The sequence below is a fragment of the Ochlerotatus camptorhynchus genome, unplaced genomic scaffold (genome assembly GCF_037179485.1).
Source record: "Ochlerotatus camptorhynchus isolate MF236.1 unplaced genomic scaffold, CSIRO-AGI_Acam_v1.1 ptg000062l, whole genome shotgun sequence".
Classification (NCBI taxonomy): Eukaryota; Metazoa; Arthropoda; class Insecta; order Diptera; family Culicidae; genus Ochlerotatus; species Ochlerotatus camptorhynchus.
Window position 1 is genome coordinate 4987972 of NW_027040552.1, and position 25879 is coordinate 5013850.

The 25879-nt window shown below is 38.0% G+C and overlaps 1 protein-coding gene across 1 annotated transcript; it reads left to right on the top strand.

Annotated features, from left to right (window-relative positions):
• Nucleotides 1-8317: 8317 nt before the first annotated feature.
• Nucleotides 8318-9470, top strand: spn-B (spindle B). Its single transcript, XM_065239680.1, has 3 exons — nucleotides 8318-8426; nucleotides 8481-8833; nucleotides 8896-9470. Exons 1-3 carry the CDS (start codon nucleotides 8372-8374, stop codon nucleotides 9313-9315), a joined length of 828 nt encoding a protein of 275 aa, XP_065095752.1. The 5' UTR covers nucleotides 8318-8371; the 3' UTR covers nucleotides 9316-9470.
• Nucleotides 9471-25879: the final 16409 nt, after the last annotated feature.

A 25879-nucleotide genomic window follows, 5' to 3' on the forward strand; every position in this document is an offset into this window, starting at 1 on the left:
TTGTGCAAAACATGAGAATTAACTTTTCCAATGCTTTCAATTGTACAAAGCATTAGAGCTAGAAACATGATCTTGTAAACACTACACACCTTAACTGGTAGTTTGCTAAAAAAAATGCTGCAACAATCGTCAAGCTCGCTGTAATGTCACCAAGTGCCTCGTCACCTACAAATTGGCGCCTATGTCAGTGGTCTAATATAACTCTTAGCGAGCTAATGGCATAGTTCCCCTGCCGCATAGAGAGTTGCCGCAATGATATTAAATGACTGGTGGGAAACGGGAGCTTCAGCATTGACTATTATGTACGCATTTTTATGATGTTATCTAACAACAATGTTGTGTAGTGTTTACACGATCATGTTTCTAATTCTTATGTGTTGTAAATATAATTGAAAGCATTTGAAAAGTAAGATTCTAGTGTTTTGTATATCTAAAAACATTAGTAAACATCTACATTTGAAAACATTCAAACAACGTTTACTTTAAACGTTTTGTACATCTGAAAACATCAGAGAACAACAAACACGAAGTACAATTGAGAACATCCAAACAACGTTTAGTTCTAACATTGTGTGCATCCGAAAACATCCAAAAAACGTTTGGTTCTAGCATCAGGAAACATCTACGTTAGAAAACATCAGAATACATTTACATATAAAAACATCCGAACAACGTTCAGTTCTAACGTTTTTTACATGCAAAAACAACCGAAAAACGTTTGGTTCTAACATCAGGAAACATCTACATTAGAAAACATCAGAAAACGTTTACATATAAAAACATTCGAACAACGTTTAGTTCTAACGTAATGTACATCAGAAAACATCCCTAAAACGTTTGGTTCTAATGTCAAGAGATTGAAATTTTTGACGTCAGACCGACATTAGAATGGCAAAATGTTCCAAAATTTCTGATGTATACACCATGTTACGTTGCTTAAATACAACTAAATCACAGACAAACAGACATAACACTCGCAAGTTGTTCATCGAACAAGCATTTAACGGTCGATTTAAAAGTATCCTAGTTGGTAGTACCGCCACCTGTGGCGCGCATAGTCAATTCCCTTGCGTTTGACGTTTACACACTACCGCCATCTATTCAGCGTACTACCCACCACTGTGTATTCAACAGATGTCGGTAATGTTTTAGCAACGATGTTTTACAGTGAGAAATATCCAATGTGTTATGTCTGTTTGTCTGTGACTAAATCATAATTTTTTCTAATGTTTGACATCAGGCATACATTTGATTCCGATGCTGATGTAGACATCAAAATCCAACGATGGGCTAATGTAAATTTCTATTCGGGTGTGGTTTACATCTCACGTGATCTCACTATAGTCTGAAAAATTATCGAGAAAATCCACCCAAGAAAAAATCGACTAAGTCCACGTAAACAGTACCACTGAACCAAAGAAGGAGTGTTTTCGGCATCGGAGCAGTGCGGTCGCAAGCGAGGTCGCAAGTAGAGTTCGGTCTTGGAAAAACGCCGTCGGTAGGTGTGTCTCCGGATTTTCAGTACCAGTGTGGAGTGAATTTAGAAAAAGCGACTCTTCCCGTTAAAGTGGGAGTTCAAGTTCTTAATTTTTCCGATGCTGGCTGTGTGGATCTGTGAAAATACAAGATCTTCATTATGCAAGGAGAGGCCGCTGAAGGAGCATTGGTAGTTGCGGGGTGAAGTCCCTCATGACGGAGCGGTGTAGATGAGTGTTTTGTGAAGACTACCTCTGGTGTTCGTAATGAAATGAAGAGCATTAAATCGAGGTTGGCTGGTGAATTTATTTGATTTTTACGGTTATATTAATTGCCTTTCTTAAGTCGCCATCTTGAAACTTAAACGTGAAAATACAGTCAGGCTCTGAACCATTTGGTGGATTATTTTAACTTTTGGTTAAAATTTGACAGATGAAAAGTTATCGATTAACCGGTGAACACTCGTGTTTATTTCAGTTACCGTGGGGACGTAATTTGTGATTAGTCCCGGTCCCTTTCAAATTGTATCATTATTTATGTACGGATCTTATATTTGAAATGACGTTTCACATTCATCTAGTGATGGCCGATTTTCATTCGAATGATCGAATAATCGATTAACGAACCGAAAAGTAAAATATTTGTAATCGGTTATATCATGCCGATATAAGCATTAACTTCTCCAGAGGATCATCACAGATCGTTTCAAACATGTGCTGCACTCTCATTGGTGGAAAAACTACATCACAGCGAACAAAAAATAATCGATTAGTTGTTAATCGAATAATCAAAAAAATGGGACATCTCTGATTTTGGTGTGATTGTTTTGATGAAAAAGCGCGCAAAATTTCATCTGTACCGAGGGGGCAGCAAAACCACAAAATTACCTTGCATACTGGGGGTATTCATTGGATGAAAGGGACCGTGAAAGAGGACACTAAAATTGAAAGTTTTTCTTCCGACAGTTTCATCTTAGTATTTATCTTTGGATTAACCCTGCTATCCGAGCATGGTTATTTCTGACAGACAAGAAGTTAAATTTTGACAACCGTGGCTCGAAAACCGGTCGATCGACAGCACGGGGATTTTCGAACATAGAAAATAACTTTCGAAATGTCACTTTTAACCACGAGTTAAATTTAACTCGGCAAATGGTTCACAGCCTCAGAAATCGGTGGTTGTATGAAAATCGGTTTTCTATAGAGTGGGTGTGAGTGTTCTGAAGTACACATTGGTATTGTTGAAAATACATATTAAATAATGCTATACCTGTGTGCGGTTCCCTCGCGGGTTTCTTCCATCGGCCGGGTTGAAGTGTGAGAGAGATGGAAAATAAGCTTCAAAAGAAAAAGCAGGATGGGAGTGTTCACTATAGAGATTGCCTCGGAGATTGCTACAGTATGATTGTGTCAGTGAGAAATTTTCGGAAAACAGCTATAAACTGCTATGAAGTTTTTTTTTCCCGATGAAAACAATTTGAGTATACGTATACGTGGCGTAGTGGGTGTACGATAAATGTCAGCAATCTCTATGGTTTGTAAATTGGGTTAACCACACTGAAACAAAGACCATAGTTAGGAATACTATTTTGCAGAAAACACTTATTTTCAGTATAACTACGCTTAATGCCGTTAAATCTACCATGATTTCAGTATAGTTGACTAAAAATATAATCAAATTTACTGCCATTCTGTCAAAACTACTATGCTTACTGAAACGGCATAGTAGTTTTGATAGAAACAATAGTAAAATTAAATGAATTTCGTTTCTGCACAAATCTATTGGTGGGAGTATTTAATTTAAACCATCAATAAAGTATTTTTGCCAATGGATTTTGTTTCTGTGCAGTGTTTGTGTGTTTGAAAACTACACGCAGAAAAAAATATTATCGAAATAAAAATATTTGAGGTAAATATAAACGTAAACTCAGTTTGTTCTGGCCACAAAAATAAATTAGATTTTTTTCAAACGTATTTTATGTTTAAAGTCATGTGACATCAATGTTCAAAATAAAAGTCATGCTACGTTTATTTTTAAAATATTCGTGTTGAAAATAAACGTGAATATTTTTGCTTTGACAGGTTTGGAATCTAAAATAAATATTTTTATTTTAAACATGATTTTGAAGTTTATTTTAAACATATTTAATGTTTAGCACGATTTTCTATTTAATATTATAAATTATTTTCGAATGTGCGATGAAATAAGTAAAAGTGCGCGATTAGGTTAAATCACCAATCGTGCGCTTTTATTTGCATTATCACCGTCACATGATCCGGATGCAATCACATCCGTCTGCAAGGATCAATGTTCTGTGGTCACCAGCTCCAGTGTCGCTCCGTCCAGTTCTTGATCTCATGGGCCACTAACAGATCCTGCGAAATGACCAGCGAAAGAACTACCGTTTTCTGCTTGGTCTTCTGCGCCTTTATCGCCGCCAATGATTCCATTCTTATTCGCCGCGTACAGAAACCGATCATTGTCAGTCAAACACAAACACTTTAGTGACAGGTGCTTTCAAATACAATTCAGTGCCAACATTTCAAAGGGACGTAATTGCATTTGTAAACAATGACTTTAGTCGTCAATTTCTAGCAAATGAAAGCTCACTCATGAAAATGAATGACACCAGCATGCAGACCCGCATAAACGCGAACCATCACATGACCTTACCGATAATGGTTATAAATTGTTTATAATCCCTGCTAAACTTCAACTGAAATGGTTATGGAACTTTACATGAACGTTTGTGTGATAAAGTTTTAACCTTATGTATTATGGTTTTTTGGAAGTGGACCTTACAAATAATGGGTTGTTAAGAACCATTACCATTCCAAATTCTTGTTTTCTCCATACATTATCGGAAAGAGAACTATATTAGAACGTTTTTACTTATGGTTTGAGAACATTAATGGTTATGGTTATGGTAGTCAGTAAGGTCCATTAATGGTTTTGTATTATCGCTCAACTTTACGTGAAATATATCGTGAATTGGTAATCAGTAATTTACAGGCAACCAATTCGCGATATATTCCACATAAAGTTGATCGATGTTACAAAACCATTCATGGACGTTACTGGTTACCAAAACCATTACCATTAATGTTCTCAAACCATAAGTTAAAAGGTTTTAGTATAGTTTTCTTTCCGAAAATGTATGGAGAAAACAAGAATTTTGAATGGTAATGGTTCTTAACAACCCATTATTTGTAAGGTCCACTTCCAAAAAACTATAATACTTAAGGTTAAAACTTTATCATTAAACGTTCATGTAAAGTTCCATAACCATTTCAGTTGAAGTTTAGCAGGGATTATAAACAATTTATAACCATTTTAGGTAAGGTCAATTTATGGTTCGCGCTCATGCGGGGAGGTATGTTTCATGTATCAGCTAGCATTTGTAATTTGAAGAGGTGGGTTTGCATTTGCGAGAATTCGACGTCTAAAGCCATTGTTTACAAAAGCAATTACGCCCCTTTGAAATGTTGGCACTGAATTGATATTTCGATATTGTTGAAATAAACATGCTTTGGAACGAGCGACTGTCTTGCGTTGCTTTCAACTGAAATTCAACTGGCCTATGCGCAAAAACAGCAAATGGGTTCAGTTTTCTTGGACATTAAGAGGGCTTTTGATTCTGTTTGTATCGATGTCCTTTCGGATAAACTCCACGATAGTGGGCTTTCACCAATTATGAACAACTATTTGAGCAACTTGTTGTCTGAGAAATATATGAGCTTTTCTCATGGAAACTCGACAACTTCACGAATTAGTTACATGGGTCTCCCCCAGGGCTCATGTTTAAGCCCCCTTCTTTATAATTTTTACGTTAAAGACATTGATGGTTGTCTTGATGAAAATTGCTCGCTAAGGCAGCTTGCAGATGACGGCGTTGTGTCCGTTATAGGGCCAAGTGCACCGGACCTGCAAGGACCATTGCAAGATACCTTAGACAATTTGTCTACTTGGGCTATGAAGCTGGGTATCGAATTCTCTCCGGAGAAAACTGAGTTGGTTGTTTTTTCTAGGAAGCATCATCCTGCACAGTTACAGCTTCAACTAAAGGGTAGAACAATCACTCAAAGTATATCTTTCAAGTATTTAGGTGTCTGGTTCGATTCCAAATGCACGTGGGGAAAACATATTGCGTATCTAAAACAAAAATGCCAACAAAGAATCAATTTTCTTCGTACAATTACCGGAACTTGGTGGGGAGCACACCCGGAAGATCTAATCAGGTTGTATCGAACAACCATCTTGTCGGTTCTAGAGTACGGTAGCTTCTGCTTTCAATCCGCGGCGAAAACACATATCTTGAAGCTGCAACGAGTTCAATACCGTTGCCTCCGAATCGCGCTTGGCTGTATGCACTCGACGCATACGATGAGCCTCGAAGTACTCGCGGGTGTTCTCCCACTGACAGATCGTTTCGCTGAGCTGTCTTTCCGGTTCCTCATCCGTTGTGAAGTATTGAATCCTTTGGTAATAGAACACTTTGAGAAGCTGCTCGACCAAAATCCTCAAACAAGATTCATGAGTTTGTACTATGAGTACATGACGCTGGAGGTTGGTCCTTCTTCATTAATCTCCAATCGTGATTGCTTCCAAGCCTTCTATAGTTCCTCTGTAAATTTTGATCTGACCATGATGCAAGAAATCCATGGAATACCAGATCACCATCGGTCGATGGTTGTTCCCTCAATTTTTGCAATCAAGTACCACCATGTAAGTAACGATAAAAGATTTTTCACAGATGGGTCAACCATAAATGCTTCCACTGGATTTGGTGTATTTAATCAATTTCATAGCGCCTCCTATAAACTGCAGAAACCATGCTCCGTATACGTTGCGGAACTCGCAGCTATATTTTACGCAGTAGAGCGAATTGCCTCACTACCTTCTGACCATTATTTCATTTTTACGGATAGTCTTAGCTCATTGGAGGCTATTCGTTCAATGAGGCCGATGAAGCACTCCTCGTATTTCCTGCCTGAAATACGATCTAAACTGAGTGCTTTATCTAACTGCTCCTATACTATCACCTTAGCTTGGGTCCCATCTCATTTCTCAATTCCGGGTAATGAGAAAGCGGACTCATTGGCTAAGGTGGGCGCTATGGAAGGCGATATTTTTGAGCGACAAATCGCCTTCAACGAATTTTTCTCCATTGCTCGCCAGCAAGTCCTCATCAGTTGGCAACAAAAATGGAATGATGGTGAATTGGGAAGATGGTTACATTCTATTCTCCCACAGGTGTCGAACAAACCATGGTTCAAAGGGTTGGACATGAGCCGCGACTTTATACGCGTTATATCAAGGCTTATGTCCAATCACTGCTCGTTAGACTCGCACTTCTATCGAATTGGGCTCTCAGGCAGCAATTTATGTGCGTGTGGCAGTGGTTATCACGATATCGAGCATGTTGTTTGGTCGTGTACCTTACACCGTGTTGCCAGATCTGAGTTATCCACATCCCTCAGGGCCCGAGGAAAACAACCCGCGATACCCGTTAGAGATGTCTTGGCGAGCCGAGACCTTGACTATTTGAATTTAATTTATGTGTTTTTAAAACGGATAGATTTGAGGATTTAGAAGTTAGTGTCATCTTGTGTTCTCCCAAGTTGTTAGCTACCCATCGGTGTACCCCCATGTTTGTCTTTTTCATCAGAGTGTCGCCTAGTTCGAGATCAAGAGCACATTGCTCTACAAACCTTGTGTTCACAATCCCTACCCTGCCATCCATTTGTTACAATTTGTTACCCCTAACCTCGAGATAGCCGCGAGTAATCGGCCCCCGCTTTACTAACGTTAGTTTTAAGTAATTTTGTTATCTAAACAATGAATATCGGCTCCGCAAAGCTACAGCAAATGAGCCTGGAAAAATAAACGAATTAAAAAAAAAAAAAAAAAAAAAAAAAAAAAAATAAAAAAAAAATAAACATGCTTTTGAATTTAATTCGAACATCAATATTTTTATTTTAAACATACTTTCAATTTACTTTGAATAATTCATATGTTTAGAGTATAAACATTCATATTTTTGATTTAAATGAACAAAATTCGTATCCGTGTAGGAGCCAAAATCTTTTTTAGAAAAAGTCTTGAAGAGTCATCGAAGCAACAGTGTCAAGGGCGGAAGGGAAAGGCGAGGTAGCAGGCCGGTGACAAGGCATATACTAACAGTAGAAATACTCAGAGGGAGAGATGGGCGGAGAGAATGTTTTGAGCCAAATGAACTGACAAAATCTGAGCCAATCGAACATTCCAATTAGATTTTTTCCAAGGATTTCTTATTCTTACTAGAATAAATTGGACAGTATTGCAATCGAACAGAAATTCAATCACCTTTATGTATAGTGTGCTTCTCAAATTCAACTAGTTTTTGGAACCAAAAACAATATTCTAACTCTATTGATTAATTGATCTTCGTTGGTTAATAAATGGCACCAAGAAATGTGCAAAATATTGCAATGCAATCAATTATTATTTTGCACGTAAATCGAATCAACAATAAAAGTAATTTGAAATACTAGCTTCTAGCAAGGGTTGCAAGATAATTTAGGAACAAATGGCACCAAGAAATGTGCAAAATATTGCAATGCAATCAATTATTATTTTGCACGTAAATCGAATCCACAATAAAAGTAATTTGAAATACTAGCTTCTAGCAAGGGTTGCAAGATAATTTAGGAACAAATCCCTGCTGCCGAATTGTATTTTGTTTTCTCCGCCTATCTCTCCCTCTGAGTATTTCTAGTCAAAAGTAGGTAAAAGTGAACTGGCTGTTGGGTACTTTTTTATTACCGTGTACATACCGCGATGTAAACAAAGCATTGGTTCGTACCTGGGAGGGAGAAGCAGATAGCCGATAGCACACACGTTCGTACTCCGCGAAATGACCAGCGGTGAATTTGTAACTTCTGAATCAAAATCTTCTGGATTCCTCACTGGTAAGTGAAAGAAATGTTGTCTGATAAAAATCTCATCAATTCGTAAAATTCCAGCAAAACAATCTCTGGTCGAGTATCATCAGCGTTGGCGTAAAATCAAATTCAACTTGGACTCGTTGGACCAGCTCACCGGTGGCGGGATAAGCTCACGTGGAGTAGTAGAAATAGCCGGTGATGCCGGCTCAGGGAAAACCCAGCTTTGCCTTCATCTAGCCTTGGTTTGCCAGATACAACCGCCAATCGACCAAGGAAATGTTCGGAAAGGGGTCGTGTACATTAGCACCGAGAATCCCTTTCCGTCCAAACGGTTGGTACAGATGGAACAGGCTATGAAACGGAATTTAGGATCACAAATGGATTTGAAAAAATACACGGATAACATTTTCGTGGAACATTTGAACAGTGGTGTACGTTGTTGTTATGCTAAAGTATGATACAAAAAAAATACAAAAGGCTTTTCTACTTTTAGGGTGCCCTCGAAGATTGCATCACTCAAAGGCTTCCAGTTCTACTGGAAAACAATCCAATTGGTTTGCTCATAATCGATTCCATCACGGCAGCTTACGCCGATGAGCAGAACTACGTAGAGCGTGCACAATCGTTCCGACGAGTTGTGCATACGGTGCAGTCCCTTCAGAATCGATTCGATTTTGGCTTCGTTTGTACCAACCAGGTCCGATCGGTTGTCGATAGCTCCACTCTGGAAGATGAAAAAATCGTCCCCGCCCTGGGATTGGCGTGGGGTAGTTTAGTGCATACACGCTTTCAACTCAGTAGGATACCAGGCACTGCCGGCGAACGGAGGTGTCAACTGTTGTTCAGTCCGACTGCTGCCCCAGGACGGTGCCATTTTGTCATCACCGAGGCAGGGATTTCGGATTTGACGTGATTCGTTTGCGGTAGTACAGTTGTTAGGTTCACAGTTTTTTTTTAATTGTACATTTAAAATATAGAATTTTACACGTATTCCACCGTATTTGTTTGATTCACTATTCTATACTGATTGATTGTTTTTTCCCTAATAAATATGCTATTTTTGTTCAATTATTTGCCTATTCTAACGTTTCCTGTCCAACATGTTCTGTCATATTGATTTGCTTATTACTTCTAGTATTTTCTTTTGCCTTAAATTTTCCATTCCAGTAATCACAAAAATATCACAAATAGAAGCTAAAAGTATTAAACGCCCATTTTCTGTTCTATTCTAAAACAAGTTCGAAAGAAATGTGTACGGTTATTGTGATGTCGTTTTGATTTTGTTCTGTTAGGATGATAATGGGTTGTCCAGGTCTATGTCAGGTGTTAGGTATAATACATATATAAAGTTGTCCCATTGTAATAGCGTCCTAGTCGCTCGGCTTATGTGTGCTTGAGGAACCATGTGTCCGTTAGGTTAGGGGGTAATTGGAGTCAGATAACATGTTACATACGCGGTGAAGGTTGATCATTTATTTCTGCTTGATCAAAACAGGAATTCTCCGAAGAAAAATCCTGCACTTCTATGACGTTTGCTGCACTTCGACGTTTCTCGTTAATTTTCTGAAATGTTCCCTGAAGTTACACGAAGTTTCCTGAACGTGTATGGAATTCCTTGAACTATTAAGCAATTAAGCTTCAATGCAGGTCCTCGAACTCTTATGAGATTCCTAAACAGAAACAATCCTTCCTTAACTGCTACAAAGTTCCCCGAATTTAAACAAAGTTCTCACTTTTACCAAGTTTCCTAAATTTTTCCAAAGTTTCCCGAATTTCAACGAAGTTTCCAGTATTTCAATGAAGTTTCCTGAATTTAAAAAATGTTCCCTGAACTTCTAGAAAACTCCTGAAGTTTTATGAAGTCCCCTGCACTTAAGGAAAAATCCCTGAACATCAACAAAGCTCCCCTAATTTGTTCAAAGTTCACTAGATTTCTCTAAAGTTCACCAAATTTCGACAAAGGTGGATGAAGTTTTACAATTTTCGCTGGAATTCTACAACATTATCTGCACTTCTACAAAGTTCACTGAAGTTCTATGAATTTCGCTGAAGTTCCACAAAGTTCACTGAGCTTCTAAATAGTAAGCTTCTACAACATTTGCTACACTTCTAGAAATTTTCCTGGATTTCTTCGACGTTTTCAGAAGGTTTAAGAAGTTCCTTGAAATTCTAAAACGTTACCTGAACTTTTATGAAGTTCGTCGTGATGGTGGGATATATCAGGCAATTTAGAGATAAAACAAGGAGGTATTAGTATTAGTTATATTGAAACAAACAAAACGCAAGAAGAGCAAAAGGAAAGAACAGCAGAAAAATAAAAAGGGAATAAAGTTAAAATGGAAAACAAAGAAAAAGCAACGTAGGCAGATTATTAGAAAAGCATAAAAACAATGGAAAGAAGCATAGATAAATTAGTAGGAAAATAAAACTAATTTATAACTAAAAGTGCAATGAATGAGCGTTAGTTTCGGGATTACGTTGGAGTTATGTTAGCTTTGATCCGTAATCAACCCTGCGGCCCCTCTAACACTAGTTGCAGGCAGTGGTTGTTAGATCATGCAACACTGTAACTACTACTATGTTAGAGGTATGATTCTACGTTTATACAACTCAATGTTTCAATTGAGTTAAACTAAAGAGCCTGAATTTTTTTCTCAGCCTCTTTAAGTTAAACTATTTATCTTACAATTACAAAAGCAAACATCTGCAGTCTTTATCGGAGATAAACCAGCCTGCGGCTGAAAATCTCCTAGATAAAGAGACAGACAGACAATTCTTCAGTCTTCCAACTTTAGCAGTGACACTCTTAAGAGCAACCGTAACGGTCGTTGTCATTTGCGCGACTATTTTAACAGCGCACAGCGCTCTCATTTTGGTTTAGTCACTCTTCTCCACACCGGTCGCTGCTATCGTGGTTATCAATTTACTCACCTTTGTCCGTACCGGTAGTGAGCATTTTGACATTTCTACGAATAGCAACCTTTCTCCCGCGCTGCTCACCGAGAAGCCGACTGCTATTTTAGTTACTCGTATGGCAACCCCCGATACGGTAGCTGCGCTATGATGAGGGCTGCTAAAATGAGTTTAGCAGCGTACCGTTACGGTTGCTTTAAGGCCGGTGCACAATAGATACGTTTTCAGTTTTTTTTGACAGTTAGCCCATGCATTATCTGTCAAAAAACCCGAAAACGTATCTATTGTGCGCTGGCCTTTACTTTTCTGCAAAATGGATCAAGTTTGCGTTGTTTATGATACGTGTTTTTGGCTAGTGAATATTCATGGAGATGGAGACTCACTAGCGTGCACAGGAATCAGGGGCAATTTTTTTTTGTATGGTGCATTTAATCTGGGGATGGGGAGTACTCCAAAGTACGTGGGAGATGGTGCTGTCCACCGGCCACTATTTTCCTACTGTTTAATTTAGCTAATTTTATTTATTTTTTGCTCCGGTGGTGGTTTATCTTCTTCAATGCAAACTGCGGAAATTGGCAATTTAATCGCATCGACGATCATGAACCGACCCTAAGTACCGTCAGTCGGGGTGACAGAAAATGATGCCGAACATTCAACATGTTTTAAAGATGATATAAAAGACAAACCCGAATTTATTGCAACGCACATAACAGCTGTAACATTTTAACAACGGTAACAAATGACTTGAAATTTCAGAGAAGATTCTTAGACGAGTAAGGATTCACTAGAAATTACACGCAGAGTTTGGAACACTCCCCAAAAATCCTTTGGAACAGTCCTCAGAATTCAGTACCCTTGAGGTTCTTCTCGGATTTTTTTAGAACTCTCCTAAGAGCTCTTTTGAAATTCTTCTCAGAAGTCCACTGGAATTAAATTTAGAACTCTTCATGATTTTTTTTTCAGAACACATTGGAATTGAATGAGCTAGAAATTATCCTCGGAATTCGCTTGAAATTTTGCTTAAAATCCCTTAGAAATTACACTCAAAATTGGATTTTCTCGGTATTCTTTTCGAAATTGTCTTGGAACTATCTGCAAAATGCACTAAAAATTATCTACATAATTTTCTTTGAATTCTCCCCAGAAATATTTTGGAACAGTCATAAGAATTCAATATCCTAGAGATTCTTCTCGGAATATTTTAGAACTTTTTTTTCTCAGAACACCTTGGAACTGAAATTCCCCTATAGTTTCAGAAGAATTTTCTCTGCATTCTCCAGAAAGTCTCTCCAGAATGAGCTTGAAATTATCCTCGGAACTCCATTGAAATTTTTCTCACATTCCGTTGGAATTTCATTCAAAATTTGATTCTCTCGGTATTCTTTTCGAAAATCTTGGAACTATCTGCAGGATTCACCAGAAATTGCTTGCAGAATTTTCATGGAATCATCCCAGAAATCTTTTCTTTAAGAACTGTCCTCAGCATCCAATACCCTTGAGGTTCTTCTCAGAAATCAAATTTAAGTTGTCCGCCCATTCACCAAATCGTTATAGTTTTTCTACCATAAATGTTCAATAAAGCTTGCCCCTTCATTCACCAGAACTGTGCAATTGTTATATCAGGCTTCTCCATGCAGCACATTGTTGCAAATCTTACACCAGAAATTTTCAATGCAAACTTACCACCAGAAAATTTCAATTGATCAGAACGAGTCAAATTTACCACCGTTAAGTTCAATAAAAATTGCTTCTCCAATCTTCTGATTCGTGCAGATTTCCTTTTTCCATTTTTTCCACCAGACATTTTCAATAAAGCTTGCTTTTTCTATCATCAGAATGTTGCAGGTTTTCCACCAAATAAAGCTTGCCCCTATTTTTAGATTTTTCATCATAAATTTTCAGTAAAGCAGCTTCCCTGCAAAGATCAGAATGGTGCAAATTTTACACCAGAAATTCAGCCGTATTCTTGTTTTCGTTCGAACCGTATTTTCCATACAAAACAAAGTTTTTTTTTGTATGGAAAATCGAGGGGGGCGACACATCTAAATCTCAAGTTTAGATGCTCAACAAATCTCACACAGGCGAATCAATCTCCGAAAAATCTTTTTTCATTTTTCACATCTACTTGCATCGGTCATCATCTTTTTGCAGGAAATCTCCAGAATCGTCATCAATCTTCTTTTTTCTATTCAGCGTGCGCGCAGCTAGCCACAGCAAAACACAATCTTTTTTGCATCGTAGATAGAGTCGTCCCCCTCGTGGAAAATACGGTTCGAACGAAAACAAGAATATGGGTGATTATTATTAAAGTTTGTTTCTCTATTCAGCACAAGGATGCAAATTTAAGAACAAAATTTTTCCGAAAATCTTGCCCATCCGTTCACCGGAACGTTGCAGATTTTCCACCAGAATTTTTCAATATAGCTTAATTTTAAATAAAGCTCTTGCCTGCATTTACCAAACCAGTGAAAGTTTTTCACCAGAATTTTTCCGTTCATTTCATTTATCAGAGCGATGCAATTTTTGCACCAGAAATATTCAATAAATCATGCTCCTCCATTCACCAGAACGGTGCACCAAAAATTGTCAGTGGTTTGTTTCACCATGCACCTTTGTGATGCAATTTTAAGGCTTTGCCTCTTCATGCACCAGAATGCTGCAAATTTTCTACCATAAATTTTCAATGAAGCTTGCATTCATCAGAACGATGCAAATTATGCACTAGAAAAATGAATAAGCCTTGCTTCTACATTCACCACAGTGTTGCGAACTTTCCACCAGACATTTTCAGTTAAATGTGCACCTAAAAATGTTTAGCGTGATTCAATTTTTCCAATTTTCTTTTTGATTAATCCCTCCATGCCAAAAATGCCCTCCAAAAATACCTTGATGATATTTTTACACCAGAAATATTCAATATAAAGCTTTTTTGATTTACCACCACGATGGTGAATTTTTTCAACCCTAAATTTACCCTCTCCTTTAAACCCTCCATTAGGGTGTTTCATTTTGAAAAAAGTGATGAATTTTTGATAGGCCACCCTCCAGTTCGATTCATAGCCCTAAAATATGAACCTGTGCAAAAAATGGTAAAGATTGATGAAGGTTTAGAGGTCGCGCCAATGATTTGGATTTTGTATGGAGATTTTTGTGAATTAGTATGGGAAATTATTGATTTTCGTTTACATTGCTCTAACTTTGGTTGTAGTTGTCCAAACGTTGAAAAAAAAAAATATGTGGTTGTCATGACAATGATCAACAAGCCTGTTGTTGTTGCGATGAAATTGGCGTTGTTGCCTTGTACATATTCATCTGTCAATTTACCCTATTTTGCCATTTTTTCACATTTTTATAATTCTTGATACGCTGCAAAACTGAGCGTAGCAACTGTAGGCTTTTTGTTTATTGCCATAGCAATAACATACTAAATTTTTTCGACATTTGGACAAGTAGAAGCAAAGTTATAGCGATATAAGCGATTTTTTAAATTCTTCCATAGTAATTCCCATACAAATTTCAAATCATTGGCGCGACCTCTAAACCTTCATCAATCTTTACCAATTTTTGCACAGGTTCATATTTTGGGGCTATGAATCGAACTGGAGGGTGGCCCATCAGAAATTCATCACTTTTTTCAGAATGAAGCACCCTACCCTCCATGAACCACCTTGAAAAAAAATTACACCAGAATTTTTTTTGTATGCACCACTGTGGTGCAATTTTTTGCCAAAAAAATCATTGAAGTTTGTCCCTTCATGCACCTTTGTGGTGCAATTTTCAGGGACCATCTCAAAGGAATTTACGCAATAAAAGGTTTTCAGTGCTCTTATTTTATGAAATGAAGTTATTTTAACTTCAAATCAAGTTATCAAGAAATCAAATTATTTTATATTATAATTTTGTAAATGTGGATATAAAAATCTTATTTATAAAAGGAGGGGCAATTGCCCCACCTTGTGCACGGAGACTGCCTATTTGGTTCTATCGTGCATCAGATCTACGGAATGACTCCTAAGCTCCAGTCAGCAAGCAAGAGAGGCTGCTGTGGCTGAAATCTGAATGAATCTTGATTTTTATTACCACCAAATGGCCTCTTATACAAATGAATTGATATGTTCCAGTTATTCAACTGAAGAAAAGGTTGAACGTTATTTAGACAGGTTGTAGACCACTAGATTCTGGGAGGCGCCGCAGAGTCGATTGTTGCCCTATCTTATCACTACAGAGTGATTTTCATCGTACATCAGGATGATTCCAAAATTGAATTCACTCCCACTAATTCCGAAAACTTATTATCTTCAACGCCCAAGTGACGCAACACAGGATGTTAACCGTTTGGAGACATTTCATGCACCAAACCTTCCATTTGGACCACAAGCTCTCTGGTACTATTCCTTCCGATAACACGGTTAATCTTTTCCGCTATTTAATCGCCGATGAAATTGAAACCCAACCTCCAAGCTTTCCAACTGCTTGCGAGGTCCCTTATGATTCCACTGAAGATGTATCTCGTTTCGCATTTCATCTAAGAATCGGACGCCATAAAAGGGGGTCTTGTACCTCTTGTAGTATTGCCGGCCGTACTCTGTATAACGATTTTCCTCCCACTCGTCGATTCATATTTTTGAGGATAAGGGCTGTCCATAAACAGTTTAGGGGGGAGGGGTTGGCAATTATCCACGGTCCAAACAAATTAAAAAAAAAATGTATGGACAATTGGGTTGTTTAGGGGTATTGAGGTATTCGTATACATATTCGTTATCTACTTTAAAACTGGAACCGAAATCCAAAATTTCATCAATTTTGGTACACTGGAACTATTTTAAATAAGTACGATTACATTTGCAAAAATCATCATCTTGGTGGGACTTCGTATGGGAGCGAGCTGTCAACGAATAGATTTAGTGTAAACGACCAAAAATTTAAATCTTGATTTAAAAATCGAGATGAATGTATACGGGATCGATAAAAATATCGTTGTGCTCAGAAAACGAAGCTCTATCAGATGACGTATTAGCGGCGCCGGTGGTGTAGTGGTAAGCGTGATTACCTCTCACCCCAGCAGGCCTGGGTTCAATCCCAGTCGGCGCCGCCGGGATGTTCTGAGGCATAACATCTCTGATCACGCCTTCCTTCGGATGGGAACGGGAAGTAAAGCCGTTGGTCCCCGGTTCATGAGTTGATGGGTCGATAGGTAGGGTCCAGGTGTGGGAGCTGCCTTCCTGGCGTCGGTAGCATTGGTGCTCAGCACGGAAAACAAGATCGACGGAAAACAAACCAAGGAAAAAAAAAAAAAAAAAAAAGATGACGTATTAAAATCGGTATATTTTTTTAGAAGTTAAACAACCCAATTGTCTACGCAGGGGGAGGGGGGAAGGTCAAGAATCCCAAAAAACTGTCTACGTTGTTAACGACATGCACTAAACTAAGGACACGGGATATACGACAATAGATCAAATTACTGGTCGCAGTGGTGTTAGGTCCCGAACAGAGGAAAAAAATAAAATATGTATATGTAGAAATATTCGTCTCTTCGTTGAAATGTATGCCCGGAATTCAGCTGCTGGAGTGCTAATTCTTGACTATTGCTAAAACAGAATGTACAAACATGTTCATAAATCTAGATTCATCATTCAAGATTCCATCAGATTCAATTAGCTGGAAAACTTTTGAATACCGTGATCCGGGGATTTATCACTATTTAACGTAAATAAATAAATTTCTACAATAAACTAATGGTATTTAAATCAGTAGCTATGAGGGATCCATTGTCCTGCATAATTTCTTCATAATATTGGATGTTCTGTTAATTTGTAGGACATCATAATATCTTAAATTTGAAAATATTGATTTGGGGTGAAATTGATCTACTCCTCAAATGGCTTCCCAGTGCATTTTTTAGTAATTGTTCTTATTAAATGTGGATGCCCTCAATCCGATTCAGATGTTAAAACCCTTGTGTGAAAAGTATTTTCACCAGAGACGGCAAAAAAGATGTATTTTGGACAGTTGCGCCTAAATTTAGGCAAGTTCATTCAAATTCACTGATAATTTTTCAAAAAACCCTGGATTTCTTGATATTTCAAACATTTTACCGCAATTTATTATATATTTCGGATTCATTGACACTTAGTTTAGTAAAACAAGATACTTGAATGGTAATGACATCAATCGTTGCAGTCCTATGATCATTTGTTTGGATGTTGATATTGTATGCTACTTAATGCCCCGTTCACATTACAGCGTATATCACGTGATATACGCTATCTTGCAATGAGCACTCATACATCTAGTTTTCACTGGAAATCATATGTATGAGTGCTCATTGCAAGACAGCCTATATTACGTGATATAGGCTGTAATGTGATCGGGGTATAAGGTCAGTTCTTAAAAATTGATTTTTTTTTTTGCTAGGAAAAATACATCATAGCAATCATTGGAGTCTCATGATGAAATACTTTTAAGATTTTTCTTGATATCTATCATCGATCACCAAAAGTTCAACGCATTATGATCAATTTCACCCCGGTGATCAATTTTCCCCCGGATTACGGTACTTCCTGAACAACCTACAGTCTTGAAAGAAAATTGAATTTTTAAACAGTTGGAGATCCTCAGAACTTGATCAACCTGAAGTCTTGGAGACATATCCAGAGAACTTTACTAATATCTTTGTCAATATGGAGATCTTTTGAATATTTCCTGCTGTCTAGGAAAGATGTTTGAAAGAATTAATTAATTAATTTCCTCCATTTAGGAGATTTTCAGTCGGTGGTTCATCTCCGGGAGCCCCAGAAGGGGGCTTCCCTAATTACGTAATTGAGAATTTGGAGAACCCAGAAGGGGTTCTCCTAGAGTTTGGTGCGTCTGAAAGTATATCCTGTAGCTTATGCAATGTTTCCTGAAAATCTACAAAACTTCCTTAAGTTTTACTAAATTTCCTCAACTTCTACGAGGTTCCCTGAATTTATTCCAAATTCCAAATTTTGTCAATCTCTCTTAATTATACGAAGATCTCTGAACATTTTTGTATTTCTGAAAAGGCACCTATCATCTACAAATATTCTTGAACATCTGGAAGTTCCTTGAAATTTCGAATTAAGCTCGCTGACAAACTGCAACGAAGTTCCATATACTGAAGCGAGGATCCCTGAAGTTCCAAGAAGTTGATTGAACTATCTGTAGATCTTCTACAAAATTCCCTGAACTTTTTCAAAATTCCTTGCACTTATATGAAGTTTAATACTCCGTTCACATTACAGTCTATATCACGTAATATAGGCTGTCTTGCAATGAGCACTAGTTTTCACTGAAAATCCTATGTATGAGTGCTCATTGCAAGACAGCCTATATTACGTGATATAGACTGTAATGTGAACGGGGTATAACGCAGCTCCTCAAAATGCTACGAAATTCGCAAAACTTCTACAAAGTTTACTGAGGATGCACGACAACACAGCAACCTTGTTGTCTTTATTCCCCAACTGTCAAAGAAACACGTTCAACGGTGATAAATATTTCTAAAATCTGCAGCTTCCCATTGTCGAAAGGTGAGTTCTGATGAATGTGGGCGTCGTAGTGGAATAGCTGTATAAATAAAGAGAGAAAATGGTGGTTTAAACTGGATAACCATCCATAGATAGATCCCATGACCTCCCTACTGCTTCGTGCCAATCCTTTGTTAGCCGTTTTCAGGGTGGCCAGACCTACCGATTTATCGGTAGTCCTACCGATTTTCGGGGTGCCTACCGATTCACAGACGAAAGGTTCAAAACTACCGATTTTTCACTTTTCCTACCGAGAATCACAGATTTTTAGATTATAAATAGAAAAATTGATTTCGACACGTTTAAAGCAGAAGAACTGAAGGACAGTCTATTGTTCTGGAGCGCAGAGTCATCCCCCCCCCCCCCCCGCTCACAAAAGTCTCAAGTATGGGGAAACCCTTCTTAAGTGAACCTACCGATAACTACCGATAAAAGTTTTGAGAAGCTACCGATAATGAAAAAAATAATCTGGCCACTCTGGCCGTTTTCATCCGAATCTACACGGATAGAAATCTCCTTACACCTTTTGGCAAATTTCTATTGCTGATTATTCATAAAATGTATAAGTCAACTGATAAGCAGACGCCTTCCAAATAGTCAATGAAGATCGTGTGTCAAATGAAATGTATAAGTGGTCACACATACCTTTTATGAATTCTTATAGGACCTATGTGGTTTGTCTTATGGAATGTATAAGGCTGATGTTTTGGCAAAAATGTATAAGTGAAACACATGAATAAAATAATTGATTTTCGTTTCGTGTAGTGCAGGCTGTTATCGGTCGACGTTGACCATAGCATTTGCATATTCAAAATATGATAAATTTGTCGAAGTACATTTGGTTAAATTAACCACAGTTTGAATCTTCGAAAAGCATCAAAGTTACGACTACTACTTTGTAATAGTATTCTCTGAGTTTTGTTTGAATGCATAAGAATTAATGCAGAACTTTGAGGCAGTAACCGCATAGTTCTGCAATAATACTTGGGCATTCAGATAAGTCTAGAAATATAATGCTGGTTGCCATGATTTTCTGAAAAAAATATCTATAGGTTAGAGTCGGTGTATAATGAGTCACGCCAAGAGTGAAGCCAAGTCTACCTATTGAACTGTCAAATCGGCTACCTATCGTGCAAAGTAAATAAACATTACGATGCTATGAAAGGTCCACGAAAGGTATTGCAATGAAATATAAAATAAAATTGAAGAAATCATCATAAACACGCAGCGAGCATTAAATGGTCATGGGATACGTTTGGTTTTGATCAGTAATGAGAATTTCTACTATTTTTTGATAAGATAATTTGACAAAATCACTGATATTATGATTCACTACAGCCGTTATTTTTGGTTTTTGCTAGAAGTCATTTAAAGTTGATGTAGAAGTCCTCTGTTGCCAAGTGAAAAGAAAGGGAATCCTTCGGAAACCGTGATGCGAGTTCAACTGTTTTTCTCTTGGCGTGACTCATTATACACCGACTCTACTATAGGTATTTCTATTTGCCACCCGAGATTGATAGAAAAGCAATACATTGTCATCGTAAAGCCATATTTAAAATGTTATGTTTCCATAAAACCAAATCAACCCAACAAACAATTTGTGCTGATTAAGAGCTGAATAAGCTATTTTTTAGCTGAATAAGCATATTTTTGGCTTAATAAGCTCTTATTTCGCTTACAATGTTTGTTGGGAAGCTCTCATCCATCTTGAATTCTCAACTTATTCATTCTTATTTGAAATGATGCAATTTGCAATTGTACACATGCAGAACCTCTGATTTGCCAAGCACATGAAGGCCTCATAAAACACGTTTTGCCGGATGATACGGATACATTTTTCATGTTAAGCCATTTTCGGATATGGCATTTTTACCTTATTTCCCTTCAAAGCAAAGTTCTTAGATTTCGCTTAGAATTCATGCTGTGAATAAATTAAATTGATTAAATAACCATTTTTATCAAGAAATTAATAAAATAATTCGAATTCTCCTTCTCCTCTGACACATAATGTTTATTCACACTGTGATTTGTATTTGTTGATGTATAAGGCCAGGCTACTTTGATCATTGTTGAGTAATTATGAGTTACTCAAATTTACTCGGAGCGAAAATATTAACTTTGAGTACAGCTGGCTTGCCCCTAGGTCTGTGCCCTAGGTGAATCTACAGTGTCAGTGCGTTACAACTTCTAACTTCCGATGGCAAATGAGCTGACCAGCAAATAGTAGAAAGAGGGGCCTAGCAATCTTGATTCGTCATGGAGTCCACGTTGTTTTTCAAAAGAGTATCTTTTCCGGGTCTAATATTCAACATGCAGAAATCTCGTATCAGGTATCCTTTTTTATGTTTTGCTTGTTTTCATATATTTATTATAATATTCACTCAATACCTTCTCCTAGCAGGCGACTTCAACCGTCGTTTATCGGAAGTACGCCGGTCACGAACATTTTAACGAGAACGGTTTGCAGATGCGACTTTTTCTTCGTCTACATGAATTGGTAGTACGTTCTACTCAGCTCAATTCTAATCATAGTTTTCGATAGACGTGGCCCAATGGAATTCACCGCAGTCAGGTAGATCATCTGTTAACCTCCCTTCGATCCGGTTTGTTTCTCCGGCATCTACAATGCATGTTGCCAAATACTCTATCCACCGATCATAAGCTACTTTTATGCAATATTGTCGAAAGCCGGTGTAAACCTGCTCTTACTGCGGACAAAGCTCTATTGAAACAAAGTCCATTCACGAGATCAAAATACACATTGGATCCATCTCTTCTCAAGACTCTTGGCATGGTCACAATCATTTGCATTCATTTTGTGCATTCATTTACATTCATTTACCCCTAACTTTTTTATTAAACAGAATTATTCAAAATGATGTTTAGAACTTTTGTAGGTTTTGCTATTACCTACAACTTTTGTTAACAACTCAAATCCGTATCTCTGAAGCATGACAAACCAGAGCGAACAGAAGACACCACTGTTTTTCAGTGAATGTATTTTACATTCACTGAAAAACAGTAACAAGTTCTGCCCGCTCTAATGAGAGCATGAAATGAATGTAAATGATTTTCCATGCCTAGGCCTGATATTCAGAAAAAGTTTCAAACTCAACTGAGCACAGCGGTTCCGATCTCTGTTTCATCGAGTAAAGTCTGACTAAAAGTAAATTGGTACGCCCCTCGCGCGCCGCTAGCACGCCGCTAGTGTTGGGAATCGAAAATCTTTGACCAGCGTTGCCAGTATTCCAGATTTATCTGGATTTTCCAGATTTTCAGTCGTCTTGTCAAATACACAGACAGATCACGTATATTTCCAGATTTTTTAAATATGTTCCAGATTTTCCCAGATTTTTTTTAAATATGTTGCTTTAAAAATATCACTGCAATTGAAGGACCGTCTAAACAAAAAATATAAAAAACTTACTACTTTATTTATTAAAGGCCATCAACGTTGGACATTATTGCAACATCGTACATGGAATTGTTACAACAGGTTTGCAATGGGTTGCAGAACCATGAAAATTGGAACATTTTCTAAAGATTTATTGGCTGAAAAAAATCTTCGTGGTCGTGCGGCGTCACCCGTCGTTCAGGCGTATTGTGATTCCCGCTCCAGCCGGTGTAACTTTTCGCAACCTGAAAATTTCCCTACTAGTGTGGTGTGTTGTCAGTTGTCTAGTGTTAGGTATGCAGTCCGTGCAACCTCTGGTTGAAAACGGTGTAAATTGTGTTTTAAAAGCTCTGATGACAATTGCATGGAGATTTTGTGAATAAAGGAAATAGTTAGAATTCGGAAGAGATATCATAGAAAATTCTTAAGATGAAACTTAAGGAGTATGCTGATACGAATCGTTAGAATAATTTCAATGGAATTTATCAAATTATAAAAAAAATTAAACCGAATTATGCGAAAAGAACATCAGGCAATTTCTGGAAGACTTTCAAGTCCATTTTGACAAAGTACTTGAGTACATAGAAAAAAACTAAAGTGGATTTCAAAACAATTCTGACCTTACCTACAAAGCAGTTCAAAGGTAATTATCGGATGAGTCTGAGAAGAGTGTGACGGTCATTCTGAAGATTGTATCAAGGAAATTATTATGAATATTCTAAGGGAATTTAATAGAGAAAGACTAGTTCATAGAGTTACCAGTTTGAGGGAATTGTTGAATCTGAGAGTGATTTATAAAAGATTACAAGAGATAATGCTAAGAACTCTTAGAATGTTACTTAAAAAGTTTGGATATTATTGCGCGTTTCACACCAAATTGGACTAATAAGCGCGTTTTCACTTATTAAAAAGAGTGATAAAACTGCAAGTTTACGTCTAATCGACTTTGTGTCTTCGGTGCACTTATTCCTTATGATGCAAGCAATAAGATATCAAAACGATTTGACGGAAACGTGCACTTTTATCACACTTTTCGCATTTTGACAGTCCAGTTTCAGATGCAATCAGCAATATCAAGATTATTTTAAGGGAATCAAGAAAAGAAGTGTGTTTGTACAACGTCATACATATGTACATTTACCTTACACACTGTATCGATACTACAGACTACAAAACCTCATACAAAACAATAAACAGTATCTCACATGCCTCCGCCATGGCAGGACGGCCGAACAATCGGTGTGCTTTATTTCTTTTCATATCAACACAGCGTAGGAATCCCACCCGTGCGCGATCAAAGTGTGATGGAATTCTTAGGATGATTCAAATGGAACTCTGAAAAAAGACGAAGATATCCTGTGAAGAGTTCTAAGTAAATCCAGAAAAATATAAACTCCAGAATTTAGAATCACTTCAAGATCCTGAAACTTCAAAAATTTTTCGAGCATTCCAGATTTTTTCCAGATTTTATATTTAAACTGGTCCAGATTTTTCTGAAAATGACCTGGCAACGCTGTCTTTGAGAGTGGTTTGTTTACACTTCTATATAGCACAACTGGTGCAAGTTTGATAAAAGTAGTCGATCGCGTTCAGAAATAACGTCAAATGGAACTCGAAAGAAGAAAAAATATTGTGCACAAACACCTGGAAAATCCGGATTGGTCCGGTTCCAAACTGGTTTAAGTGCTGAAGATGCCGAAAACAATAGTTTTCCGAGTGCTCAAAACCTACAAGGAAGCCCTAAGTGTGGAAAGGAATCAGCGGACCTACGAAAAAACTGGAACCAGGGATCGTCAACTGAGCAGCAAAGTGTTGAGGTGCGTTAAAGCCAACCCCGGTCTTTCGATCCTAGATGTGACCAGAAAGTACAACGCCAACTTTCGGTGCGGAGCGGAACATCCTTGCCAGGGAAGGATACAAGTCGTCCAAAGCCAGTAAACATCCGAACCGGCACATGAAGCAGTATTCCGTGGCCAAAAAGCGTGCAAGGCTCTTGTACGGCCGTGTTTTGACGAAACACAAGGGCTGCACTTTGATCGACGAAACATAAGTCAAACTCGATTTCAAGCAGCTTCCCGGTCATAAGTTTTACATCGCGACTGGACGTGGGGATGTACCGGGAAGATTCAAGTTCGTGTTTGCCGACAAGTTCGCGAATAAGGCCTTGGTAAGCGATTTGCAGTTGTGGCCTGAAAACGGAACCATTCGTCACATCCTCGATGATGACATCCCAAGTTTACATCGAATAATGCCTGAAAAAGCGTGTATTGCCGTTCATCCGCAAGCATAGGGGCAAAGTCATCTTTTGTTGTCCAAGGTTGTTCTGGAGTGGTATGCTGCCAATAAGATCGATTTTGTTCCCAAGCTAATACATCCTCCGAATTGCTCGGAATTTTGAACAATCGAAAAATAATGGCCAATTTCAAAGCAGCGACTTCGACGACATCAAGGACATTCAACAAATCTGGGCAAAATGGAAGGATTCCGTGTCCGTTTCCACTGTGCGGGCACTGATGGGCTCCATGAAGAGGAAGGTTCGAGATTTCGTTCGAACTGGAGAAATGTAACCATCTAATGCTGTAACTTTGAGGATTTAATAAAAGTACTGTAAAGTAACCATTAATGTACTTGTTACACTTATTGAATCACGAATTACAGGTCTTTTTGTGCGTACCAATTTACTTTTAGTCCGAGGGGGGCGATACATTTAAATCTCAATTCTAGATGTTCAAAAATCTCACACTAGCGAATAAATCTTCGAACAATCTTCTTTCATTTCTCACATCTACTAGCATCGTGCATTATCTTTTTGCGGGAAATCTTCAAAATCGTGATAAATCTTAATTCTATCTACTCAGCGTACGCGCAGCTAGCCACAGCAAAACACAATATTTCCTGCATCGTAGATAGAGTCGTCCCCCTCGTTTTAGTCAGCCTTTACCGTAGAAGATTCCTGGCAGCTGCAGAAAACGAAAGTACACGATTCCGCAAATGCTGTTCTAAAGAAGACATCATCTATTCCACCTACCAGGGAGTGTCGCAAAGCTTCTGCTGACGTAAGGAAATTTGTTTTTTTGTGCAAATCGCTCTGCACGCCCCAAATGGACTCACAAGATGGCTGAGGCTCGGGAGAATACCATAGAGGTAACTCTAAGACTAGTAGGTCCCGAAGAAACGTGCTCAACTTTTTGGCTCAGCTCTGGTACTATCTTCGGTCCCAAGCTAATCGATTCAGCCCTCGAAACATAGGAAAATCCACGGACCTCTCACTTTATCTGTCAAACTTTCATAGCGAATCAAAACAAACATTGTGTAGTACTAGAATTTCGACTAGAATGGGGTAAGTTAATCGATTTGCTTGGGACCAATAGGCTAGTCAAGAAGTGAGCCAATTTTAAATCGTTAGTTTCCACCGGTTGAGAATACGAAGAGAGCGAAATTGGACTTTTCTTCAGCGGCCGGTGAACGCATAAATCGAACCTTCCGATGTTTGAAGCGATTCAAAAAAAGAAGTCTTTCAAAAATTCCTCCTCCGTTATCCGCATGAATGACTGGGTTGTGGATGCCAATGCTCCGTCTCTTATCCCGGACTTACTTCCAGAATCACCAGAATCTGAATTACT

What these genes read in the sequence shown, in the direction of transcription:
- spn-B (XM_065239680.1), top strand. Translation starts at nt 8,372, where the DNA reads ATGACCAGCGGTGAATTTGTAACTTCTGAATCAAAATCTTCTGGATTC. An exon ending in ATCTTCTGGATTCCTCACTG is followed by an intron (nt 8,427 to 8,480) that starts GTAAGTGAAAGA and finishes GTAAAATTCCAG; the next exon opens with CAAAACAATCTCTGGTCGAG. An exon ending in TGGAACATTTGAACAGTGGT is followed by an intron (nt 8,834 to 8,895) that starts GTACGTTGTTGT and finishes TTCTACTTTTAG; the next exon opens with GGTGCCCTCGAAGATTGCAT.